General features: G+C 38.5%; 1 protein-coding gene across 5 annotated transcripts; it reads left to right on the top strand.

Moving 5' to 3' along the window:
- The first annotated feature begins 66 nt into the window (after nucleotides 1–66).
- LOC137129893 (zinc fingers and homeoboxes protein 1-like) lies at nucleotides 67–16,437 on the top strand. Of its 5 annotated transcripts, XR_010914786.1 has the most exons (10): nucleotides 67–1,488; nucleotides 4,953–5,244; nucleotides 5,398–5,861; nucleotides 6,118–6,321; nucleotides 6,566–6,781; nucleotides 7,304–7,462; nucleotides 7,574–8,806; nucleotides 10,937–11,164; nucleotides 11,764–11,839; nucleotides 12,307–16,437. XR_010914786.1 is itself a non-coding variant. In XM_067509294.1 (9 exons), exons 3-9 carry the CDS (start codon nucleotides 5,031–5,033, stop codon nucleotides 11,216–11,218), a joined length of 2,772 nt encoding a protein of 923 aa, XP_067365395.1. In that variant the 5' UTR covers nucleotides 67–1,488; nucleotides 2,469–3,746; nucleotides 4,953–5,030; the 3' UTR covers nucleotides 11,219–16,437. The 5 variants fall into 5 exon arrangements, 3 of the variants coding, with proteins under 3 accessions (XP_067365395.1, XP_067365396.1, XP_067365394.1); XR_010914785.1 differs by having other exon boundaries at nucleotides 10,937–11,839; XM_067509294.1 differs by adding an exon at nucleotides 2,469–3,746 and having other exon boundaries at nucleotides 10,937–16,437.
- The last annotated feature ends 7,491 nt before the right edge of the window (nucleotides 16,438–23,928 follow it).

Here is a 23,928-nt window from a genome sequence, read left to right on the forward strand (position 1 = left end):
TGATATTGTCACCATTGCTATAACTTTTGAAAACCCAAAGTCACTTGTTCATTACTGTGTATAGGTAACGTTTGTATCAGGTTTGCTTTCTATTTCTATTTTTTTTTAGTCCAGTTAATTTTTCAAAGGCTCCTATCAGCTGACTGAAACCCTCAATTTAGAAAGTGCTGAAATGAACATGTATTCCTGTACAATATTATTCTAAGGCTCACTTCACTTTTCACGTTCTACACATAGCGTGGATAAAGGTCCAAAATGTTTGTCTCGAGAGAACCTTGCGTAATCTTGTTTTGTGCAGTGAGACTACACATTTTATGGTATTTACCTGGTTAATTAAGGGACTAACAAGATACTAAAGAACTGCAAAATTAAATCGAATGATCCAAAGTTTTTATTTGTATTTTTGGAAGTTTGGCACATTTAAGGGACTAAAGTCCGTATTTTAATGTCAGCTGCGTAATTTTGTAACTTTTTAAACTTTTATTATCTTCTGATATTATCCTGTGGTAGTCGATTCTGACCAATAGTACAATGGTAAAAACAGATTCTATTTTCAAAATACGGTCTAAAAATTCGGCCATCAACAATAAATAGCATTTCGTTTTGTACAGGCGACAAAACCCTGATTGGGTAACAAGAAGGTTGCACAGCAACTTGTCACAAAACGACAGCGCCCTTCTATTCAAGTTTTTATAACATGGAAATGATTAAAATAATAAACACAACCGTTAACTGCAAGAGAGTTCACGGTTAAGGTTTACTGAAAGGAACCTTTGCAATGTCAGTGTTGTCCTCAAGTAGCTTTTCAGACAACCCTAGCAGGTCATGTAAGGACATTTTGGCAAAGAGCCGGGTCGGGAAACGAATGAGTTTCAGGCACAATGCAAACTGTTTTAAATACCCAACGTCTTTCTGGGTAGGATATAGCTTAAACGACCTGATACGTTTATTATCGTTATTAAAATACTAAACCTTTTGCCAAGTTTTCAAAATATTTTAGAGCACAGAGTCGCCGGGGAATGACGTCAGGACGTATCGGATTGAATGATGACGCTGTTTGATCATTAAAAAAAAAATCTGCCGTTAAAAAATATCAGAGAATGAGGTCAGAAAACACTGTACTAGCCGTTCCGTAATGAACATACCTAACGAGCGTTTCTCAATACAACCTTAAAAAGACGCGCCCTGGGCATAAAATAACCTGTTCCTGACGAGCAGAGAGATGTCCGGTGATTCCAGCATCTGCAGACGGGAGCCGTAGCCGTTAGACCGGTCTGTCTGTCTGTCTGACTGCCTCCCTCCGCTGGCTTTGGGTAACCCGCAAGTCCAAATATCGTTAATGCTTGTGTGGTCCCCCATCAGGCAGGGGGTGAATGGTTAGCCGGGGGAAGGAGAGACACCGGCGACGAATACCACCGGACAAAATCTGAAAGCAGCTCTGCTGAGATCAAGGAAATTACTCCTCGCCTTGTTCGCCTCGACAGCCTGGTAACATTAGCAACACAGTGCAAATTTCAGTAGTTCCAGCAAGTTTACCGCCAGAGGTGATCAATAATAATGACTGGCCCGGCTAATGCTGGCTAGGTGGACCACCTCACTTACATGCTATCTAAATGCTATTGAGCTAAGTTATTTACCTTTATGTGTTAATTTTTCGTTCTAATATTTACTTTAATAATAATAAATTAGCTAGCTCACACCTCCAAATAATAGTGCTGCTATCTGTTATTCCAAACGGTCTCACCGTGGCGTTGCAGCAAACCATATTGCACACGTTATTAAAACAGTTTTAATCTGTTACAGAGACTTTTATTTTTATTTTTTTTTTCACTGTTTTAGACGTGGACATTCGCAAGTTTGTTGTAGAACTTGTGTCCTACTGAAGGATGTGTTTGGAAGTAACGCAGTCATGGAGTAAAAATGTGGTTTTTGGTAATAAAATTAAGTTAGGCCTTATTTAAATCATCTATTATCCCAATCTGGTCAGTGTGTACACTGTTTATGTTCCAGAATAGTAGTTGGGGCCATATTTGATTTGTGATTTAACAATATACTTTCTGCAGAGTTGCCAATGAAAGTAATATACATTACTTTGTATACTAAGAGACAAGGGATTCCCTCAACAAGACAATACATTAACATTATGTTAACATACTTCGAGTATGAGGATCCTGTGGCTCTTACCTTTTTGCCTAGGTGGTTATTAACTCTGGTCTACCTGGACAGCTAATTTGAAAATGGTCATTTATTTACATATTTTTTTTTACTTTTGACATATTATTTTGACTTCACTTTGTCTTATGGTTTGAAAACAAGTAATTATTATTTATTTAGTTAATAAGGTTGCCAAGCCAGTGTCTTCTTGTGCCAGTCCCAAGTCTGGATAAATGCAATGTGTTGTGTCAGGAAGGACATCTGACATAAAACACATGACAAATTAAACATACGAATCATCACTTTCACACCAGATCAGTCGCGGACCGGGTTAACAACGACCACCACCGGTGCTGTTGACCTACAGGGTGCCAGTGGAAATTGGGCTATTGTTGATCAAAAAAGGAGAAGAGAAAGGCATGTTCATAGGCAGAGAGACAACATCCAAAGCCAGTGATGAGAAGGTGATGGGCAGGTTTGGTCTTCAGGACAGGAACGCAGAAGGACAGATGGTGGTAGACTTTGCAAAGAGGATGGAAATGGCTGTAGTGAACACTTTCTTCCAGAAGAGGCTGGAACATAGGGTGACATATAAGAGTGTCGGTAGATGCACTCAGGTGGACTACGTCTTGTGTTGAAGTAATCTGTGACTGCAAAGTATTAGTAGGGGAGAGCTTAGCCTGACAACACAAGATGGTGGTGTGCAAAATGAAGAGGGCTAAGGCAGAGCAGAGGATGAAGTGGTGGAAGTTGAAAAAGGAAAAATGCTGTGTAGCTTTCAGGGAGGAGATGAGACAGGTGCTGTATGGTCAGGAGATGCTTCCAGATGACTGGACAACTACAGCCAAAGTGATCAGGGGGACAGTTAGGAGGGTACTTGGTGTGGCATCCGAAAAGAAGACGGTGGACAAGGAGACTTGGTGGTGGAATGAGGAAGTTCAGGTGTGTATACAGAGAAAGAGGTTAGGTATGAAGTAGTGGGACACTAAGAGGACTGAAGAGAGTAGACAGGAGTACAGGGAGATGCAGCGTAAGGTGAAGGTAGAGGTGGCAAAGGCCAAACAAAGACCATATGAGGACTTGTATGCTAGGTTGGACAGTGAGGAGGGAGATTTGGATTTGTACAGGTTAGCGAGGCAGATAGATAGAGAAGGGAAGGATGTCCAGCTGGTGAGGATGATTAAAAAAAATCGGGATGGAAATTTATTGACAGGTGCCAGGAGTGTGATGGGAAATTGGGAGTTGAGGAAAATGAAAGAGAATGAAAAGTAGAAGAGGTGACTGGTGTGGAGCAAGAAGTAGCAAAGATTAGTAAGAGTGAGGTGGGAAGGGCATCGATGAGGATGAAGAGTGGAAAGGCAGATGACATACCTGTGGAGGTATGGAAGTGTCTAGGAGAGGTGACAGTAGAGTTTCTGACTAGTTTGTTTAACAAAATCTTTGAGAGATAGAGGATGCTTGAGTAATGGAGGAGAAGTGTACTGGTGCCAATTTTTAAGAACAAGGGAGATGAGGAGAGCTGTGGCAACTTCAGAGGAATAAAGATGATGAGCCAAACAATGAAGATGTGGGAAAGAGTAGAGGAAGCTAAGGTAAGGGCAGACTTATGTGCATATGTGATATTTTGCATATGAGAGCAGCAATAGGGTTTCATGCCTAGAAAGAGTACAAGAGATGTTGAGGTTCTCTTTGGGAGTGACGAGGATGGACAGGATCAGGAATGAGTACATCAGAGGGACAGCTCATGTTAGATCTTTTGGACATGAAGTTAGAGAGGCCAGATTGAGGTGGTTTGGACATGTTCAGAGGAGAGACTGTGAATATATATCAGTAGGATGCTGAGGTTGGAGCTTCCAGGCAGGAGGTCTAGAGGAAGACCAAAGGGGACATTTATGGATGTAGTGAGAAAGGACATGAAGTTAGTTGGTGTGAGAGAAGAGAATGCAGAGGACAGGGTTAGATGGAGACACGTGATTCGCTGTAGTGACCCCTGAAAGGGAATAACTGAAAGTAAAAGTAAAAGAGTGAATAAGGTTGCCAGAATCTAGCGTGACATCTTAGAAAGTGGTTGTGTCTATCAATAGACCAAATCCCAGATGTATCCAACTTTAATTAAATACATGTACAAAATACAAAAGAAACAGCAAATGCTAGTTTTTGAGAAGCTGGGACCAAATTTACTATACTGTTAGTCATGGTTGGCTTTGAGTTACCAGTATGCCCGAACAACATACAAACAGTTTAGTGTGTTAGGTATGTAACGCCATGCTTTATGCACCTTCCCTGGAAATTAAATCATGTCACCTTGATGAGAACCTTTGCTGACATATTGATCCAATTTGTTATTAGGACAGTTTATTGTTAGAAAAGTGGCACAGAAAACTCTTTGTTGGGTGTAAGGTTGATTCTGTATGTATTAAAATATGTGGTATGTATTGAATTTCATACATATGAACTGCATATGACTAAGTACTGCTTTTCTTAATTAAATGGTTGTACATTGCTGTGCAATTTAATAGCAGTAAGCAATATATTGGTTATTTTTCAAAGTGTGATAGTTTATTTTTAAGTCAATGGCTATTGCTTGTCTTAATTCAAAAATGATTAAAATTGATTTTTTTGGTCAGAAGCCTAAAGCTATTCAGTTTGTATCATTAGATAGGAAAACTAAACTACTCCTCACATGTATAGTGCTGCTTTTTGTATAGCTATATCTATATATAGAGAACTTACTCTTTTCGTAACAGATTACAAGTATATGTAATATATATGCATTTTTGTTTTACTTCCTCCAACAGCATTGAAGGACTCTAACATGTGAACCTTGTCGAACATCATCTTTACCTTGAGTAGAAGTAAACAGAGTTTATTTGATAATGTCGAGCCGTCGGAAATCGACCACACCTTGTATGGTGTTGCCCTCTAATGTGGTGGAGCAGGAAGAAGTGGAGGAGAAAACAGAATCGAAAACAAATGAGGGCGAGGCAGTAGAGGAGGAAGACACGAAGGTGAAGGAGGGAACAGAGGAGGCGCTGACTGCAGAGGAGCTTGATCAAGCTGTAGTGGTTGTCCCCACACCACCAGATATAGGTGTTGTAAAATTGTTTTTGATATATTCTCTTGCGTGTAAATCACACCATCATTCTATAAGCCTGAATGTATACCACCCTCTAAGCGAAGTCACTATAAATCTGAATTAACAGGAAGAAAATATTTCCCGTAATGAATTCTGTATTCTTACAGATGAGCCCAGTGTCTCTACGGTAGAAGACAGTGAAGTACTTGGTCCTTCACTAAAGCACAGCTCTGCAAACCCTTCTGAAGCTCAGAGTAGCGACCAGCCCACCCCGGTTCTACAGTGTGATGCATCTGACGAAGGAGGTGCAGACCCTGCCTCAGTTGCTGCCATCTCTCTCAGCAAGACCCCCATTATGAGGATGAAGACCAAATCTGAACCAAAGAGGATGGCTGTGTCCCTGAAATCAGCGGACGAGACAGTGGAGAGTTTTGGAGGAGGAGGTGAGGGAGAGCTGGGAGGAGAGCAGGAACCCATTGAAGCTCCTCTGGGGCCAATGACCCCAGTTGAGATGCTCCTGCATGACTCCATGAAGCTTGGAGGAGGAGGCCTGCTGGTCAGCCCACCCTCAGAGCAGCAGAGGAAATCATCCATTTTAAACCCCACGGTTTTGCCTGCTGGACTGGCACAGGTATAAAAGTTTGACTATATAAAGGTTTAGCCAACTAATTTGAACAGTGCATATGCAAGAATATTTCGTTTACTCTTGTCTTTGCAAAATAACTCACCAGCAGCCTGGGCACATAAAAGCTGCTCATAAGTTTTGATAATAGGTGCAGAGGTTTGATGTCAAGTACAGAGCATATGGACAGGATTTGAGCAATGTCTCCTTTTCCCACTATGTGGTATTAAAGATCCAGATTTAAATCATCTCCCTTTCATTCCAGGTGCTGTCCGCCTTCCAAGCCCAGCAGAGTGCAGCAGCAGCTCAACCACAGCTACTAATTCCACTCAGCAGCATCCCTTCCTACAGTGCAGCTATGGATACAAATCCTCTGCTAGGCAGTACATACAAGAAGTTTCCTTACCCTTCTATGGCTGAGATCAGCAGCCTTGCAGCACAGACACAGTTCACAGAGGAGCAGATAAAGGTACGTGAGAGAGGATAGTTGATTTGGGCTAATTACATCTGCTGACAAACTATTTGTTTTCACCCTTGTCTGTTACAAGGGAAGAAACCTCATAAAGCTTCAAGTAGGACCTTATTCTTGGGTATATTTTACGAATTAAAAAGCCAGCTCAATCTTAATTTGGAATTGAATTCTGATAAACTTAAAATATGACCTTTTTGAATATTTTGTAAATGGTGGTGCAACATGCTTTATCTACAACCAGGTGTGGTTCTCGGCTCAGCGGCTGAAACACGGTGTCAGCTGGACTCCAGAAGAAGTGGAGGAAGCCAGGAGGAAACAGTTTAATGGCACAGTGCACACGGTGCCTCAGACCATCACTGTCATACCTGCTCACCAACTCTCAGCTGCTGCCAATGGTCTGCAGTCCATTCTTCAAACTTGCCAGATAGTGGGACAGCCTGGCCTGGTGTTCACACAGGTAGAGATGGATAGAAAAAAAACAATGCTTTGTCCTGCCTGACCTTAAACTGTGGCACTTTAAACCTGTTCTGACTTTGAGATACTTTTGTTAGAATTGTATCAATTTGTATTGCCTGTTTTGGTCAATTTAAAGGGAGTTTTGGTCAAGTGATTTTATTATATAACAGGTTTTTACTTTCTTTTCCCAAATTGTTAAAAACAAAAATGAAGCATTTGCCATGTTTTTCTAATTTACTTTTGATGATCATACAGTAAGGCTGTGTAGATAGACATAATTGTAAAAACATAGACTTTATATAGATGTACTGGTGTTATCTTAATAAAAATGATCTGTGTTGGTTTTGATTTCTGGTCAAACCCACATTTTGCAAATGTGAGAAAGGAAACATAAGGTTGGCAAAAGGCACAGGCGAACCAGCCTTTTCAGTATGGTAACATGATACTACTAACTTTAGTTTCTTTAAACAACAGGTACTTTCCTTTCTGACTGTATCTTCTTTGGGTCTGACTCTGACTGCAGGTCGGCCCAGGGGGGAACCTTCCAGTGACTAGTCCCATTACCTTGACAGTTGCAGGGCTGCCCATTCAATCCCATAGCTCCAGCAGAGTTTCCTGCCAGCCATCAAACAGTGAGCTGAAACGGGCTACGACTGTTCAGCCTCCCTCTCTCTCTCCACAGGTGCAGACAGTATTTATAGCTAGCTTTCAAACAAATGCTTGTCACTCTTCTGTCGTTATAGCTGTCAATGAGATGGTTACACTTAATTTATAACTATCTTCTTTCTTTAAGGAGAATTCTGCCCTTAGCGTGGACACATTCAGTATGCGGCCTAAGAAGTCCAAAGAGCAGCTGGCAGAGCTGAAAGCCAGCTACCTAAAAAACCACTTTGTCACTGATGCTGAAATTGCCCGTCTAATGAAACTCACCAACCTCACAAAGGGTGAGATCAAGAAATGGTTCAGTGACACTCGGTATAACCAACGCAACTCCAAGAATAGCCACGTCATTGTTTTCCATGATGGAGGAGGTAGAGGAGGGGGCAGCTGTAGTAGCAGTGCTAATACCACCATTGTTATTGACTCAAACGATGAGACCCCCACATCTCCTCATCCTCCACGCACTCCTCCTGTTAAAGAAAAGGAGACACGGCCCAAAACTTGGAACCCATTTCCAGATTTTACTCTGCAGAAATTTAAGGAGAAGACGCCAGAGCAGCTGGTGGTGTTGGAGGAAAGTTTTGGGAAGAGTAACACCCCCACAGATGAAGAACTGAGCCGTCTAAGGACAGAGACTAAGCTGACACGGAGGGAGATTGATGCTTGGTTCACTGAGAGACGAAAAATGCCATCGCTCAGTACCTCCTCACCAGATTCTTCAGAAGGAGGGAAGATGGAGACAGATGGGGCAGAATCAGGAGAAGTACGGGCAACAGGAGGTAATCTCTCTTGTTCTCCTTCAGCCTCCACGTCTCGTAAAGGCAGTCAAACTCCTCCGGGAGGTCGCAGTAAACAGCTGCCTACAACCAGCAGCAGCAGCAAAGACATCAAAGATAAAAGTAAAAAGTCTCCAGAGCAGCTTCATATTCTGAAAAGTGCCTTTGTGCGGACCCAGTGGCCCACACCAGAGGAGTACGACCAGCTGGCAGAAGAGAGTGGCCTTCCTCGGTCCTACATTGTCAGCTGGTTCGGGGACTCTCGCTATTCCTGGAAAAATGGAAACCTAAAATGGTTCTTTCAGTACCAAAGTGGCAATGTTGAAGTGGTGAATCTCGGAGGAGGCAATAAAATGGGAAACGTTAGCGGCAGAAAAAGACGTAGCCGGAATCGCGGCTGGGGTAGGTCCAGAACTAGGAAGCAGCCAAGACGGTCTGCCTCCTCCAGCTCAGATGTTGACAGATCAACCCCTTCCAAGAAATTTAAAAGTGGGAGGGAGATCTTGAAGGAGTACTACCTCAAGCACCGCTTCCTCAATGAGCAGGACCTGGACGAGCTTGTCAGCAAGACCAACATGAGCTATGAACAGGTAATAAAAACATTTGTCATCTGGATGTGAGAGAACTTAGGCATGATGAATTGTTATTTCAGCTTCTGACCCCTGTGTCCCATCTTATTGATATTCTTTGGGGCTAATACATGTTGCAAATTCAGCTGCATGACAACTGTCAGATTTCCCTATCTTAAACTTTGTTGAATAATATGGATGTCCCGATACCAATACCAGCATCGCATATCGGTTCCAATAGTGCCCTTGTGTACTTGGACTCAAGTACTCATTTCTTTTATGCCATGTTAACATCGTGTTAGGTGAGCAGGTAGGCAGTGGTGAAACTGTGGTTTGGAACTGTTTTACAGACAAATCACAACGAAAGTTAACCTCACTGCAAGCTCTGCTCTGCTAAAAATTTATGATCCTGTCATTCTCGTGAAGATTATTTTAGTGAACTTTTTAACCAGCAGTAACCAAAGGAGATCTACAGTAACTTTACCTGACATTTTGTTTGTTTTATAAAGTTATTTTAACTAAGTAGACTCTATAGTCAATGTTACCGGCAACATCCAGGATCCAGGATCCCACCCCAAACTGGTGTTTGTTTGTCTATTGTTTTCTTATTTTTAGACAAAGTTGCTCTCTATATGAAACGCTGGTCGACACCATGTTTGTTTTGTGGGATTGTTTACTTCAGATTGTCCAGTCATGAGGAATGTGCTCCTCCCAGACTGTCAGATAGTAGAAATCTGAAGCAGTTGGTGGAAACAGTATGACTGTCAAGTCTTTGAAAGTCTTAGTCTTCGGGTGTCTTGGCAGTACTGTTTGCAGCGGCAGTGTTTGTCAGTTTCTTTTATCTGTTTAAATTAGGTGAATGAGAATTTTTATGTCCAAGAGGTCATAATAGAAACACAAAGGTTTAGTGCTTGTATCAGTACTCAGTAGTGTGTGAAAGTACTAAAATGTAAGTACTTGTACTCAGTCAACCAAAATGTTGTATCAGGACATCCATATTGAATAATGTGATTTGGTATTTGTGTGTGGTATGACTTGAAAGACTAGGGCTACATCACAATTGTAATTCTAAATGATGAGGCTAATAATAAAATACACATGCAGTCACTCTTGTGCTGCTTAGGGAAAACGTGTTGGTAAGGATTGTTTGCAAACATGCTCATATAAAGCATGGAATTTTATATAATTAATTGTTTTCTGGAAACAGCAAACTGAAAACTGAAAAGCAAAACTTCACTTACCACAATAGCCCAATAGACTTATGTGTTCAGTTTTATTTCCCTGTTTTTGTATATTATGGTGTTAATTTTTTTTTCTTTAAAAAAGGTGTACTGCCTTTTATTTTTCATTTTATTTGCAGCTTCACAGCTAGAAGGTTGTAGGTTAAGGTCCCAACCGTGGTCTTTCTGTGTGGAATTTGCATGTTCTCCTTGTGCTTGCTTGGGTTTCCTCCGTTTCCTCCCACAGTCTAAAGACATGCATGTTAGGTTAATTGGTGACCCAAAAATTGCCCTTAGATGTGAATGTGAATGGTTGTCTCTCTGTGATTGGCCCTGAGACAGACTGGCGACCTGTCCAGGGTGTACCTTGCCTTTCACCCTTTGACAGCTGGGATAGGCTCCAGGCACCCCACAACCCTAAACAGGATAACCAGATGTATAGATGGAAATAACATTTTTGCTTTGATTCCAAATGCTATAATAGCAAATTATAACCACCTCTCTCCGCTTGTTTCCTATCTCTACACTGCCATACCCAATAAAAGCCTAAATAAAATATAATTACAAAGTGGTAAAATTTTAATTTACTTTAATATATATTCATATATATTAGGTGATGCTGCTTTGATTTTTTGGGGGGGGGGGTAAACCACCACAAAGGATTTGACATGACATTTTATAAGGTTCATCCACCCTTAAATTAAAGTTAGCTTTTTTTATTTCAAATTAACTGTGGTTTCATATGGAGCAAAACTTTTGAAAATTGTGTCACTGTCCAAATATATAAAAAGCTAACCTGTATTTTGCGTAAAACATGTCAAATTTGTCCCTGTGTATAGTCATTATCATCAATTTCCAATGTCCCAGAAAAAAATAACCTTGGTGTCTACAATAATAGCTTAAGTTAATATGTTACTCTTTCTCTAAAAAGGTGAGAGAGTGGTTTGCCGAGGTCCAGCGACGCTTGGACACGGGGTCTGATCCCTTCCAGGAGCCTGCTGCAGGTAGTACAGTTGGGGATGGAGGAGAGGGGGAAGGAGGGAAGACGAAAGGAAAGGTATCTACAACTACTGAGGAGCAGAGCGGCGAAGGGTTTGGAGATGAAGATGATGATGAGGAAGAGGAGGAGGACGATGGTGATGATACAGATGACAGTGAGGTTTGGGAGCCATCACGTAGTGTCAGAAAATCCTTGTCTGTTTCGGAAGACTAGTGATTGTGGAAAGCACAAAAACAAACGTGTTATAAGAGAAATACTATGATGATTGTAGCCGTGTGTAGTGTTTTATGACACTGATTTGCATGCGTTCACATTCACAAAAGGTTTTTTTTTTTTTTTTTTACTATTTCTGAATCACAACTACATGAGACTAACAAATGGACTTTAACTTTAGCTCATTCTCTCAATACTTTTTTGTAAGTAATGTGTAAAAGTTCAAACAACAGAAGAAGGGGTTTTTAGCAAATCCTCCACATTTTTGGTGGCACACCAAACTTTGATAATGATTTTTAAAAAAGCAATCAAACAATCATTTGTGAAAAACAGTACCATAAAATGTTTATAGGTGAGGTGAACTGTTAAAATAGTTCCGCAAAACATTGTTTTCCATACAGCGTTTTGGATGAATAATGACTGTAGTAAATACAGGATTTTAGAAGAAATTAATTTACAGTGTCCACCAAGCTCCTTGATTAATTTGCACTCCTTGCTTGCCTAAAGGTACAGTGTGTAACTTTATTTTAATATTTTTTTACTAGAAATATGCTACAAAAACGTAATATGGAGAGGTGCTGTTGACGGCTCTCATGAAGTCACACTGCCAGGAGCACAGAGGTATTCACTTCAAGTTTTTTAGATAGGCTTACCCTTATAATTTCAATTATTTCTGCTTGGTTTCTTTTAGAGCATTCTCATTTTTTGTAATTTCATAATGATGAATATCTGAAGAGTTAGGCAAAGTGTGGTGGAGTGTGTAGCAGAGCAGCAAGAGGGAGGTTTGGGCAGGGCATCCTAGCTCTAGCTTAAGTTGCATATTGTAACTTTAAATAAAGCCAGTAGGGGAGATTATCTATATATTTATGCTGCGGTTTATAAGCAAGTGTGTACTTTAGGCTGTTATAAGCACAGGCCTAACTTTGAACTTCACCTTGTAATGTTATAGTATGAATATTTCACAGCTGAAACAGAAAAAAAGGCTAATTTGTGTTTACAGAGGTGCTTAAAATGCATGACAGCTAGGTGTCACTGTTGATTATTGTCCCCAATGAAACCAGTGTACTGGTTAATTTTCCATGTTACAGTGTTGGAGCATCTTTGTCTGGCACTTGTGAAGATCACAGCATAGACTGGATTGGTAAGGCTGTGATGGACTGACTTTGAAAGTCAGGTCCAACACGACAGGAGAAAAACTACCCGAATGCTGAATGAATGACATGATGCTGTTAAATACCACAAGATGTCTACTCAAGTCTTCCCTTTTTAATCCCTCATTGTTCATTATTAGTATTATCGACTTTATAACTGAACATCTACAGATCTGATGGAAAAATGCCACACTATGTGTTTAATATGCATTGCTAATTGTGTTGTGACTTAAATTTTCAGCTTTTGATGAAATTCATCCTTCGCTATTATAAGCGTTGTAAAGGGGATTGTATTGTTTGAGGCAGTATGAGGTTTTTGTGCCAAAGTCAAATGTGTTGTGTCCTAAGCAGTAAGCTACAGTTTAAGACAGAGGGACCTTAATAAGGGCCACTATGAGGAAGATGCCTTTGTCCTTTCAAATGATAACAGAAACACAAATCTTTTACTGTAATGTTGCCCACTTTTGTTCTGTGTCTAATAAGACTGCAATCACCAACACCTTGCCTTTAGGTTTGGGATCATCTGATCATGTCAAAACGAGGCCTGTGAATCATTTTGGGTCCTGACCTGTACTTTAAGAAACACTGTTAAAGTATTTTAAACAATAATCTGACTCCAGCACCGGAGAGATAAACCTGAAGCACCTAAACTAAACATTTTAAAAATTGCACTTTGTCCTCTTTGGTTGGTAGGGGATTATATCCTGATTAGGCACCTTAATCTTATTATACCATGAAATGGCTCTGAGAGACCAAATTAGTTTTGTATGACTTTGAACTGAACCAGTATTTTGCTTTTTTATCTTCATTGTATTTTCAAAAGGAGGAATATATCGAGTTTATCCAGTTTTCTAATATTATTTGTTATTTCATATTTGGATATTTTTATGGCTTTGAAAACTAGCAGAACAATCACCCACTGCTTTCTTTCACTAAATTGCACAATTTGAGCCCCATTTTTAATACTTTCTCCTTTTGAAATTGCATATTTTGTATTTGTTGGTATGTTTTGTATTGTGGCTTTAAATTATGGAAGATGCATCCTGTCTTTCCGCTGCACTCACATGATCCTGTTAGCCTCTTTTAGCCCTCTCCCTCAGTCCACTTTTGTAAAACGAATGCCTAGATTTCTCAATGTGCACTTCCCAAGACATGTTTCTGTAAATGTTTGCAGTGTCCTGTGGGTTCCCTGTCCCATTACATTGTCTAGTACACAAGCAGACAGACGGACAGGGCTATAGAGAAATCTTCAAAAGACTGAATCTGTGCAGAAAATTAAGACACTCTTTCTCTTGGGAATTGTTGCGATGCCTAAAGAAAAGCACACCACTCTCTATGTGGTGGGAAGTCTACCAAATAATGCTCGTCTTTCTAAACATTTTCTTCACGCTTTATTGCATAAAATAACAGGACAATAGACTGAAAGTTGCCTCGACTACAGTTCTTCACTGATAAAGAAGAGACTGTTGAAGCTTTGCAAATAAACCTATGTGCCTAAATGGGTATACATAGGTATACTTGTTTGAACAGAATTTCACCAACTCTTGACAGAAGGTGAATATGGAGAATATGTGACTTTGTTGGAAATCAGAAGTAGTTGAGTGATTCTTAAAGCAAGTTTGTTCAAACTATGTTGCGATGCATGCCTGAGCTCTGCTTTCTATTGACACTAAAAGATGCCTAGATAATATGTTGACACTGGAAACTTCTGTTGTAAGTCCTTAAAACAGATACTCTGATGTACTGAATTTGTTTGTGTTTTGTCACCAAGCATTTATCATGCTACATGTTGTCACCTTTAGCTACACTAAAAAAATTTTAATGAGCATCTCTGAAACTGATGCTGGCTGTTAGATGCATGGTAGCATGACAAGTGCCTGGCTATGACAAATGTCAGTAAATTCAACATGCTAAGGTATACCTTTTGTTGAATAATGCATGCAATAACAATGACAGATGCTCATTTTCTACATACAATATTTTGGGTTGGGATACTTGGCACACTGTAAGCCTAATGTGGTCTGAACTGTTTGTGTAGCTGTGTAACTGAACATTTTTTTTAACCATTAAATCTAGAATCATTACTTTAATCCCTGCCACTATTAGCTTGGGCGGACTTTCTTCAGCTAGAAGTTGCCACAACTGTCTTTATGTGTGTGTCCATTTGTTACCAATTGATTCTACTTATTTAACATAATCATTTACTACATATGCAACACAAAGCCTGACCACAGTTAGCTTGTTTTAGTCCACAGTTTGGACTAATCCTGCTCCCATGTATCCAGCCCACAGTCTTTTACAGTGTGCTGTTTCAGTCTGTTTTGAATGGTTTTGTATGTTTCTATGAAAAGGGTATGATTACAACTCTTTCCAGACATCCGTGGATTGTTGTTAACAATGAAGACTTATACAATATGTATAATAGAGTAGTGTTTTTCAAATAGAATCTGTTTTAAAGTTCAGCCAGTGTTGTCTGAGTGGCTTTTTGACTCTTTAGTTGCAACGATATAGAATAAGAACTCAGAAGAAAAGACCGGCTTATAATGGAAGGCATTGTAAATGATTTCTACATGCTAACATATTCAAATATAAGGCTCTACAAATAAGAAATTAAAAGCAGCATTGCTTAAGGTGAAACTCCAACAGTTCATCAAGTTAAATGTAAAGGAGTGCTACTCCTCCACTATTTGTCCAGATTTGTTTTGAAACAAACATTTTAACAGGAAGCATTTCTAATAAATTGGATGGCAGAAAGTGAAAGACAAAAGTACTTTGTATTTTTGGGAAACAGGCACCAGCGTTTTCACGCATACCAGAAATTAAATGTCAGGATTTTTACCATTCTTTATTTATGTTTAACCCTAATTTTATAAAGCAGTGACCTATAATAATTATAGGTCCATTTTGTGGGAGGCTGTAACAGTCAGTCAATTCAGTCATTTGACAAAATCAGCTGTAAATCCGGTGAATGCTGTGTTTTAGTACAAATAGAGCCAGCGTAGCACTACTGCAGTGTAAACTGTATACATATATTTTTTAAAGGATTGTTGAGATGCCGTGTCTCTTCTCAGAGTTATGATTTTATATTCGACAGTTATTATGTATCCAAGTTAACCTTGTAAGTACTAGGATTGTGGCCACAGTAGTTATCTACTGTACTGTAATGCTCATATGTCATATCTGTACCCTTAGCTAAAATTATGCTATAGTCCTCACTTGATTTCTGTATTAAAAGGGTAGTTGTTAGAATATATGTTTCCTAAATGTTTTCACTATACTGCTGCCAGCTTTTTGGTAAAAAAAAAAAAACAACTTTAAATACACCTTGACAAAATTGGTTTACTGTATGTATGAATGAAAATGTGTTGTGTGTTTTTTGTTTTTGTTTTTTTTTTTACGGTAACATTTTCAGCCTCTTTTTTTTTCTAATTTAAAGTGTATTTGATACTAGTGTTTCAGCCCAAGTTACTTCTAGTAAGCATGCTTTATTTTGTTTCAGCTTCAGTACAACTCATATTTCCACACCCGTTTTACTGAATGATGACGATAATCTCTTAGCTTTTGTATAAAGTTAAAGTTGGTTTTGGGGACACAGTTACTGCAGGAAGAAAACCGTGTTCAAACTGCACACTCAACCTCAATAAAAGGGTGATTTTTTTTTTTGGAAGATAATTGATATGTAGTGTGCCATTTAAAAACCATGCCACCCTGAATGAGTTGAATAAAAATAAGCGAAATCATTCAGTCTATCAAAAATTCAGTCCAATAAATTTTGGGAAAGATGCATACTTGACATTGGACTTTTTGCAGGTGATACAGTTAAAGGCTGAGCATAATCAATACCTGTGAAAATTGGTTTTATTCTGTGTCTACACAACTACCATTTCTTGTCATTAGTTATTAGCATGTAGCTAAAAGCTTTGAAGCAGTTTGTCCAATGTTAAATTAAAATCCCAGTTGTTACTGCAGCTCTTGCTTTATTTTTAGCTTGACTTGGAGAACATTTATATTTTATACTTGTTTTAGGACAAATCCAATACATTTTAAATAAAAGATGTGCACTCATGAGCAGGATTTTGCCTTTTGTGCATTGAATTAATGTGATACTCTACAAGTCTGTACTAAATGCAGATACAGATCAGAAAGTACTGCACTGTCCTAAACACTAGCAAGACAGTCTGCATTTGAGACCTCACAGCATGATCATTACAGCTACTTAGTTACATGGTGAATTACTGTTGTGATGAGAAAAAAAAATGCTAAATGCTTCCTAATAGAGTTTAACCAGTCTCAGTAAAAATATCAGTAACAGAGAGTCGGTGGTTCAAAACAATGTACAGGGATTTAAATCTTTGTTTGTTTGTTTGTTGTTAGTCCTTTTTAACAAAGTCTGTCAAAAATTCTTTTTTAAAACAGTGAAACAAACAGAAAACTAATTCAAATCCTTTTCAGTATACCACCATATAACAGTACTTATATGAAGGAGCAGGGAGGATATATTTCTATAAAAATGTAAGATATTGGAAGGAAAAACTCCTTTTTGAAGCAAATGACCTGATAATGCAGCGATATTTGAGATATTTCTCAAAAAAACAAAAACTCAGTATTTTGAAAGATGTAAATATTAACCCGACTGTGCTTTGACTATGAAATAACACCTAGAACCATCTATGAGGCAAGTGAGATTAGTACAAAGACAGGAGTAGCTAGGAGAGGGTATCTTCACAAACTGTGGAGAGAGAAAAGGGCTGATAAGCTAACTGAGGTTAGTGAATTGTTGATTTTTTTCTTTGAAATATCTTGGATATAAAAAATTTTGATCAGAATCTCTTGTCTGTTGATTTTTGAAAATGTTTTAAGTTAAAAGGAAGGAGAAAGATGAATGATGCTGTGGAGTCTGTTGTTCATATCTCTGATGGGTGAGTATCCAGCTTTATCCACATGAATCTCACTTATCTTTGAAGTGGCTGATAAAGGGAAGGAGATTTAAGGCAGATCAACAACAATGGGACTCAAGGATAAAATTATATTAAAGTCCTAAAACAGATCCCCATTATTCAACACAAACTTTGTAAATTCTTTATAAATTGCATTTGATTTAATTGTTAGGGGCAGTTTGTTAGGCAGTTGTCATACTATAGTGTCAGTGGTTAGATTCCTGGTCCTTCCTGGTTATGTGTCAAAGTATCCTTGGCCAAGTCAATGGGTCAGGTGAGCACCTTGCGTGGCAGCAACCGCCATCGGCGTGTGAGTGTGTGTGAGAAGATACATTATCTGTTGTTCATGTCTCCGACGGCTAAGTGACTGATATAGGGAAGCAGATTTAAGGCAGGCAAACCAAAAAAGCACTCAAAATGATATTAAAATGCTTAAATATCTTTACTATAAGCAGATCCACAAATATTTTCATTATTTATAAAGTGGATTTAACCTAATTGTTGATAATATATTGAAGGATGAATATTATGTTTTGTGCCAAGTAATGGTTCCGTGGTTTCAAGCACAGTGCCTTGCAAAAGTATTCACACCCCTTGAAATTTTCCATGTTAAATGTTTCATGTGATAGACCAACACAAAGTGGTACATAAATGGGATATGTCTACCAGCTTTGCACATCTAGAGAGTGAACTCTTTGCCCATTCTTCTTTGTAAAATAGCTCAGTCAGATTGGAAGTAGGGCTTCTGTGAACAGCAATTTTTAAGTCTTGCCACAGAATCTCAATTGGTTTTAGGTCTGGACTTTCCCTGCGTCATTCTAACACACGAATAAACTTTGATCTAAACCATTCCATTGTATCTCTGGCTGTATGTTTAGGGTTGTTGTCCTGTTGGAAGGTGAACCTCCTCCCCAGTCTCAAGTCTTTTTCATACTCTAACAGGTTTTCTTGCCCTGTATTTGGCTCCATCCATCTTCCCATCAACTCTGACCAGCTGACCAACCCACAACACGATTCTTCCACCACCTTGTTTCATAGTGGAGTATGTGTGTTCAGGGTAATTTGCAGTGTTAGGTTTCAGCCACACATAACGTTTTGCAATTAGGCCAAAAAGTTACATTTTGGTCTCATCTGTCAGAACACCTTCTTCCACATGTTTGCTGTGTTCCCCACATGGCTTGTCGCAAACTGCAAACAGGACTTCTTATTGATTTTTTCTTTCACCAGTGGCTTTGTTCTTGCCACTCTTCCATTAAAGTCAGATTTGTGTAGTTGCTAATAGCTAGCTAATAGTTGTACTGGGGACAGATTCTTCCACCTGAGCTATGGATCTCTGCAGCTCCTCCAGAGTTGGCTCTTGGCTGCTTCTCTGATTAATGCTCTCCTTGCCCAGCCTGTCAGTTTAGGTGGACAGCTATGACTTGATAGGATTGTAGTTGTGCCACACTCTTTCCATTTTCGGATGATAGATTGTACAGTGCTCCGTTAGATGTTCAAAGTTTGGGATTTTTTTTATAACCTAATCCTGGTTTTAACTTCTCCACACGTCTGAGGGCAATTGGTTCCACTGGATTGTAGTTAAGGGTATCGTGGTAAAGGGGCTAAATACAAATGCACGCTACACTTTTCAGATATTTATTTGTAAATAAATATCAATAAATACATATAAATATGTATTTGTAAAATTTTTTTTTTAGTTACAAAACTATTTCTCATTTTCCTTTCACTTCACATTTATGTACCACTTTGTGTTGGTCTATCACAAATTCCCCAAAATACATTTACATTTGTGGGTGTAATTTGGAAAATTATTTAGCACTGACTTTTTGTTTTTATCTACAGGTTTCTGCAACACACAAAACTTGATAAGGGGGAAATAATCTGACTTCTTGCTACGCATTTGTATGTTTCTGTTATTCTGCGGTGAGAGAACGCTTAATGGGAATTTGTGCTCATAGCGAGGAAAACGAAAATTCCTAGTGGAACATTGACCTGCTGGGTGTATATGAAATTTCTAATATCACTATTTACAATGCGATTCAAGATAGTATTATATATTGGAGTGATGCACAGGTTTGAGATTTATCTGAGATAAATGGCACCGCTAACAGCATGTAATACCTTTATGTGACTTTGAACCAATTTTTCATTAATTTTACATCTCCAGCATGTTCAGTATATATTTTATATAAAGTGACTTCTAAATCCTTACTGTGATAGATAAATTGCAATTTGGTAAACACAAGAAAATAGACAATGCAAGGCAAAATGAGGAAACTATAATAAAAGTACACGTAATCACTTTAAACTTGTCACTTTAACAATCTGACAATAGTATTTAGGGAAATAGCTGCAAGTGTTAAAAAAAACAAATGCAGAAAACAAACATAATGCACAATAAAAATAGTCCTGTATTTATTATATTTAATTAATTATGATACCTATTATACTGTTGAGAATTAGTTAAGTAAGAGGTCATAATAAAGAGCAATGTTATGCAATATGTTGATTCATATTTTATTTTATTGTCCTTTTGTATGGGTCTGTAGTGCATTGAGTTGACACAGCCACCATAGATCGTCCTCTTTTGCATTTTATTATATGGACAGTGGCAGTTGAACTTTTTCAGGCTGACTTTATCTTTTAATGCTTCCCACGCTTACTTAAATAGTGAGACTGTTTTGTTTCTAAGTCTAAAAAATGGTTGTTAAATGGTCTCTTTTTGTGTGATTTAATCAAATAAAGCCACTAACATCACGATTTTTTATTCCGTTAATACAATTCTCTTTCATTTTCCCAGATGTACAAACATCACAGTCCTTACAAAAGAAGTACACACGACATTTAACTGTTCTCATGGACCAATGGTGGGACGCTATGTTACTTGCTGCAAGGGTTTCTAATTCTGTGTGACGTGGGGAAGGTAGTATTATCTACAAAGTTTGTTGCTCTTGTTTGAGGCAAATGTAATTTTGCAGATCAAAATCTGAAACACTGTAATGGTAGATGCTTGATAGCCACAAATGAGTAAAAATGTGACTGTAAAATGTCATCTACAGGTGTGTGTTACAATGCACAATCTGTGCAATTTTATAAAGTCAAAGATACAACCAACTGAATTACAGTACAATTTGTAGCAATTTGATACATTTGTAGAGTTGTTCAAGCTAAACATTATTTTTTTCTTACACACACAAAGCGGATAAATAAAACAGAAAAGGAATAAAAAGGGAGAAAAGTAAAAACATTTTAAAGGTGAACGTCTGAAACGTAGTTCCTCCAGCTAACATTTATTGTGCAATAATAGTTACACAGTTTTGCACTTTTTTTCTCTAGCTTCACCATTTATCCTGATCAATGAGAACAAGATATTCGAAGATGCCCTGAACCACTGCAAAGCTCAAAACATGGACCTGGCTTCCATCCTTGATGAAGAAACCCAGACTTTGGCTGAGCTGGAGGTCATGAAGGCTGACTCTCCCTTTGAGTGGCTGATACTAGATACTAGTTATCAGCTGAACTACATACTAGTGACTTGTTTTTTGTCTGCTATAAAAAATATAAATGCATTTTAAATTTTATGTGGTCTGACTCTTTGTACATGTTTGCTGACATAAAAGGCCAAATATCTGTGTATAATGTAACCTGTCTGTTTCTATTCACTGTATGTTTATACTAATAAGTATGGAAGTACAGTGTGGGCTAAACATTTTAGGAGGATTCAGCGAGGAAGCAAACTCGCCTTTCACACAATTTGTTTTATGGATCTATAAAATAGAACCTGACATGTTTTTCAACACTTCATTCTCTCTTTATTGATGCCTCAGACCACTAAGTTTGCGCTGCACACAGACAGGACTATGAATGTTTGAACAGTTACAGTCTTTGTGATTTTAAATCTCACCACAAATATTTGGACACGAAACAATCAATATATGTTTTAAGCATGGCAGTGAAATGGAAGAGTTTTGTGAAAAATAATATGTGAACAGGGCACCACAGTGATGGAGTGGTTCGTGGTGCTGCCTCACAGTTAGAAGGTCGCCAGTTAAATACCTACCTGTGGCCTTTCTTTAGACTTTCTGTTTGCATGTTCTCCCCAGGCTTGTGTGGGTTTCAATCAGGTACTCTGAGTTTCTCCCACAGTCCAAAGACTTGCATGTTAGGTTAATTGGTGACTCTACATAACTCATAGGTTTAAAAGGTTCTCTGTCTGTGTATGTCTCTCTGTGTTGGCCCTGAGATGGACTCGTCTCCTATCCAGGATGTACCCCGCCTTTCACCCACTGACACCTGGTATAGGGACCAGAAACAGTATAAGTGGTTAAAGATAATGGATGGATTATTTGCAGAGCCTGGTGAGGTGTAATGGACAAAGTAACACTGTAACACACTGTACCTTTTAGGCTTTATTGAGTAATGTGACATAGTATTTGTATGTAGCAAAACTTACAGGCCATTGAAATTATCATTATTTTCAAATTATCAAAATCTGCATGAATAAGCTTTAAATACAATGAACAAGCACTTGCTCTTAGAGTGTTTGTCATGGTGTTGTGAACACAAGTTCAAATTGAAACTCCAGTTTTATAGTGCAAATATTATCACTCCAAATCAGTATGTGTTTCATATTTACTGATAAACTGTCTTTTATAGACGTCATCCTGCACTTTTATGATCCTCATTTTAAATAATTGCTTTCTTTTTTATTCTTTTGTATTGAGGCTTTAAATTATGCAAATTGTCTTCCTCTGCTCACACATGCTTCTGCTGGCCTCTAGTCCACTTTTGTTAGATGAATGCCTAGATTTCTCATTTGTTCTTCCTAAGATATGTTTCCTAAATTTTAGCAGTGTAGACAGACAGACACAGAGTATGAAGACATCTTCAAAAGACTACATTTGTTCTGAAAATTAAAACAGATACTCTATGGGTTCACAAAAATTTAAGCACTTCTGTAAAAAAAAAAAAAAACTCTAGTCCATTTGTTACAACAGAGCTTTTGCTCTTCATCACCATAGCTCTTTATTTTAATGAATAATCAATCTAAAAACCTTTTGTTGAAATATAAGATGAGACTTTGGTCAAATATCTTTTCCAGCAAACCTATAAATATCTGTCCTTTACCCAGGAGCAGAGACTGGGATGAAAATAAATGATAAATAACACAAATCCTCCCCCGCTGGACCTTACAGTCCTCTCCGAAAGCAGCGACAAGGCAGATACATTTGTTTTGGTTGTACACTAAAGATGCTCGGGTTTAACATCAAAATGATACAATTGAAGGAAACTGCTATAAAAGCCTTGAAAAGCACATCAAAGAAGAAACAATCACCACTTTGGTGATGACACTGAGTCACAGGCTTGATGCCGTTGTTACAAACAAGGCACTTAAGACCAAATATTACATTTTATTTGCTTAAATTTAATTTAAAGAAACATGTATCTGTTCTAAAACTTTGGGAATGGATAAAATGCCAGTGATCTGATAAAAAGGTGCAAAAAAAAATCCACTTTAGATGGATGTTTTAAAAATTTGTATTTTATCCGTGCCAGTCTTCAATGTCCTTGCTGAATATAATGTTTAAAGGTCCTGCTATGATTATGTTCCCATTATGTGCTGAAAATAGGAAGCCTTGGAAGCATATGGCTGCTGTATGCTTCCAAGGCTTCCTATTTTATTTTTCTAGAGAAAATCCCCGACAACAACTTGACCATCAGGCGAGATGTCCTGGAGGGAATGGCACGAAGCAGCACCAAACTGGGACAGAGAGACAAGGCACTGGACTTGTCAGTGTGATGGGCGAAGTGAACATCAGGTCAGTGAGGTGGAGGTTTTACACTGGATATATAGTATGTGTATTATATGTGAGAGAAATTTAATAAAAATCAAAAAAACACACCTGCTCTGTTTTTACACTTATGGCAGACCTGTAATTGCATTGTCTTTACACCCGAGCTTCCTTAGTGGGCACTGACCTTTTGTTTTCCTGCAAGACCTTACTTGTGCTGGCTCAACAAAGAAGTTTCCCACTGATGTGTTAGCTAGACACCAACCATAAAACTGCCTAGATCTGAGCATTTGCCTCCAGGTGGGTAACCCACGGAAAGCAGGACCATTGACCAGCAAAAGGATAATAAATGACAAGGACTTACTAACCAGATTCCTGACCAGTGTGTGTTCATGTCCACATTTACATTTACATTTAGTCTTTTAGCAGATGCTTTTATCCAAAGTAAAGAGAAAACATATAAGCAAAGTCCTATCAGAAAGAGACTGTTCATGTTCATGTATGGTTCATTTGTCCTTTTGTGTGAACTGGACTGTGGGCTGGGTGGTTAAAAGGCCGAACAACCTGTAAAGCCTTGTCAATCTAATTGGCCCACTCCGAGTGAAAACTGATCTGCTGATTAAACTCCCTATAAACATCACTTGTGATCTGCCTTTTGCCTCTTAGCGTGCCTTACAGTTTCTGCCATGAAATTATATACCATCATGGATGCTATAAATATAGGATAAGTGTGAAACTTCTATAGAAAACCTTCTTACGTCAATACTGTTTTGTATGAAAGTTATATTGAAATTTACCAATTAATCTAACGTATGTTTTTGGACTGTGGC

The sequence above is a fragment of the Channa argus genome, chromosome 7, assembly GCF_033026475.1.
Source record: "Channa argus isolate prfri chromosome 7, Channa argus male v1.0, whole genome shotgun sequence".
NCBI lineage: Eukaryota > Metazoa > Chordata > Actinopteri > Anabantiformes > Channidae > Channa > Channa argus.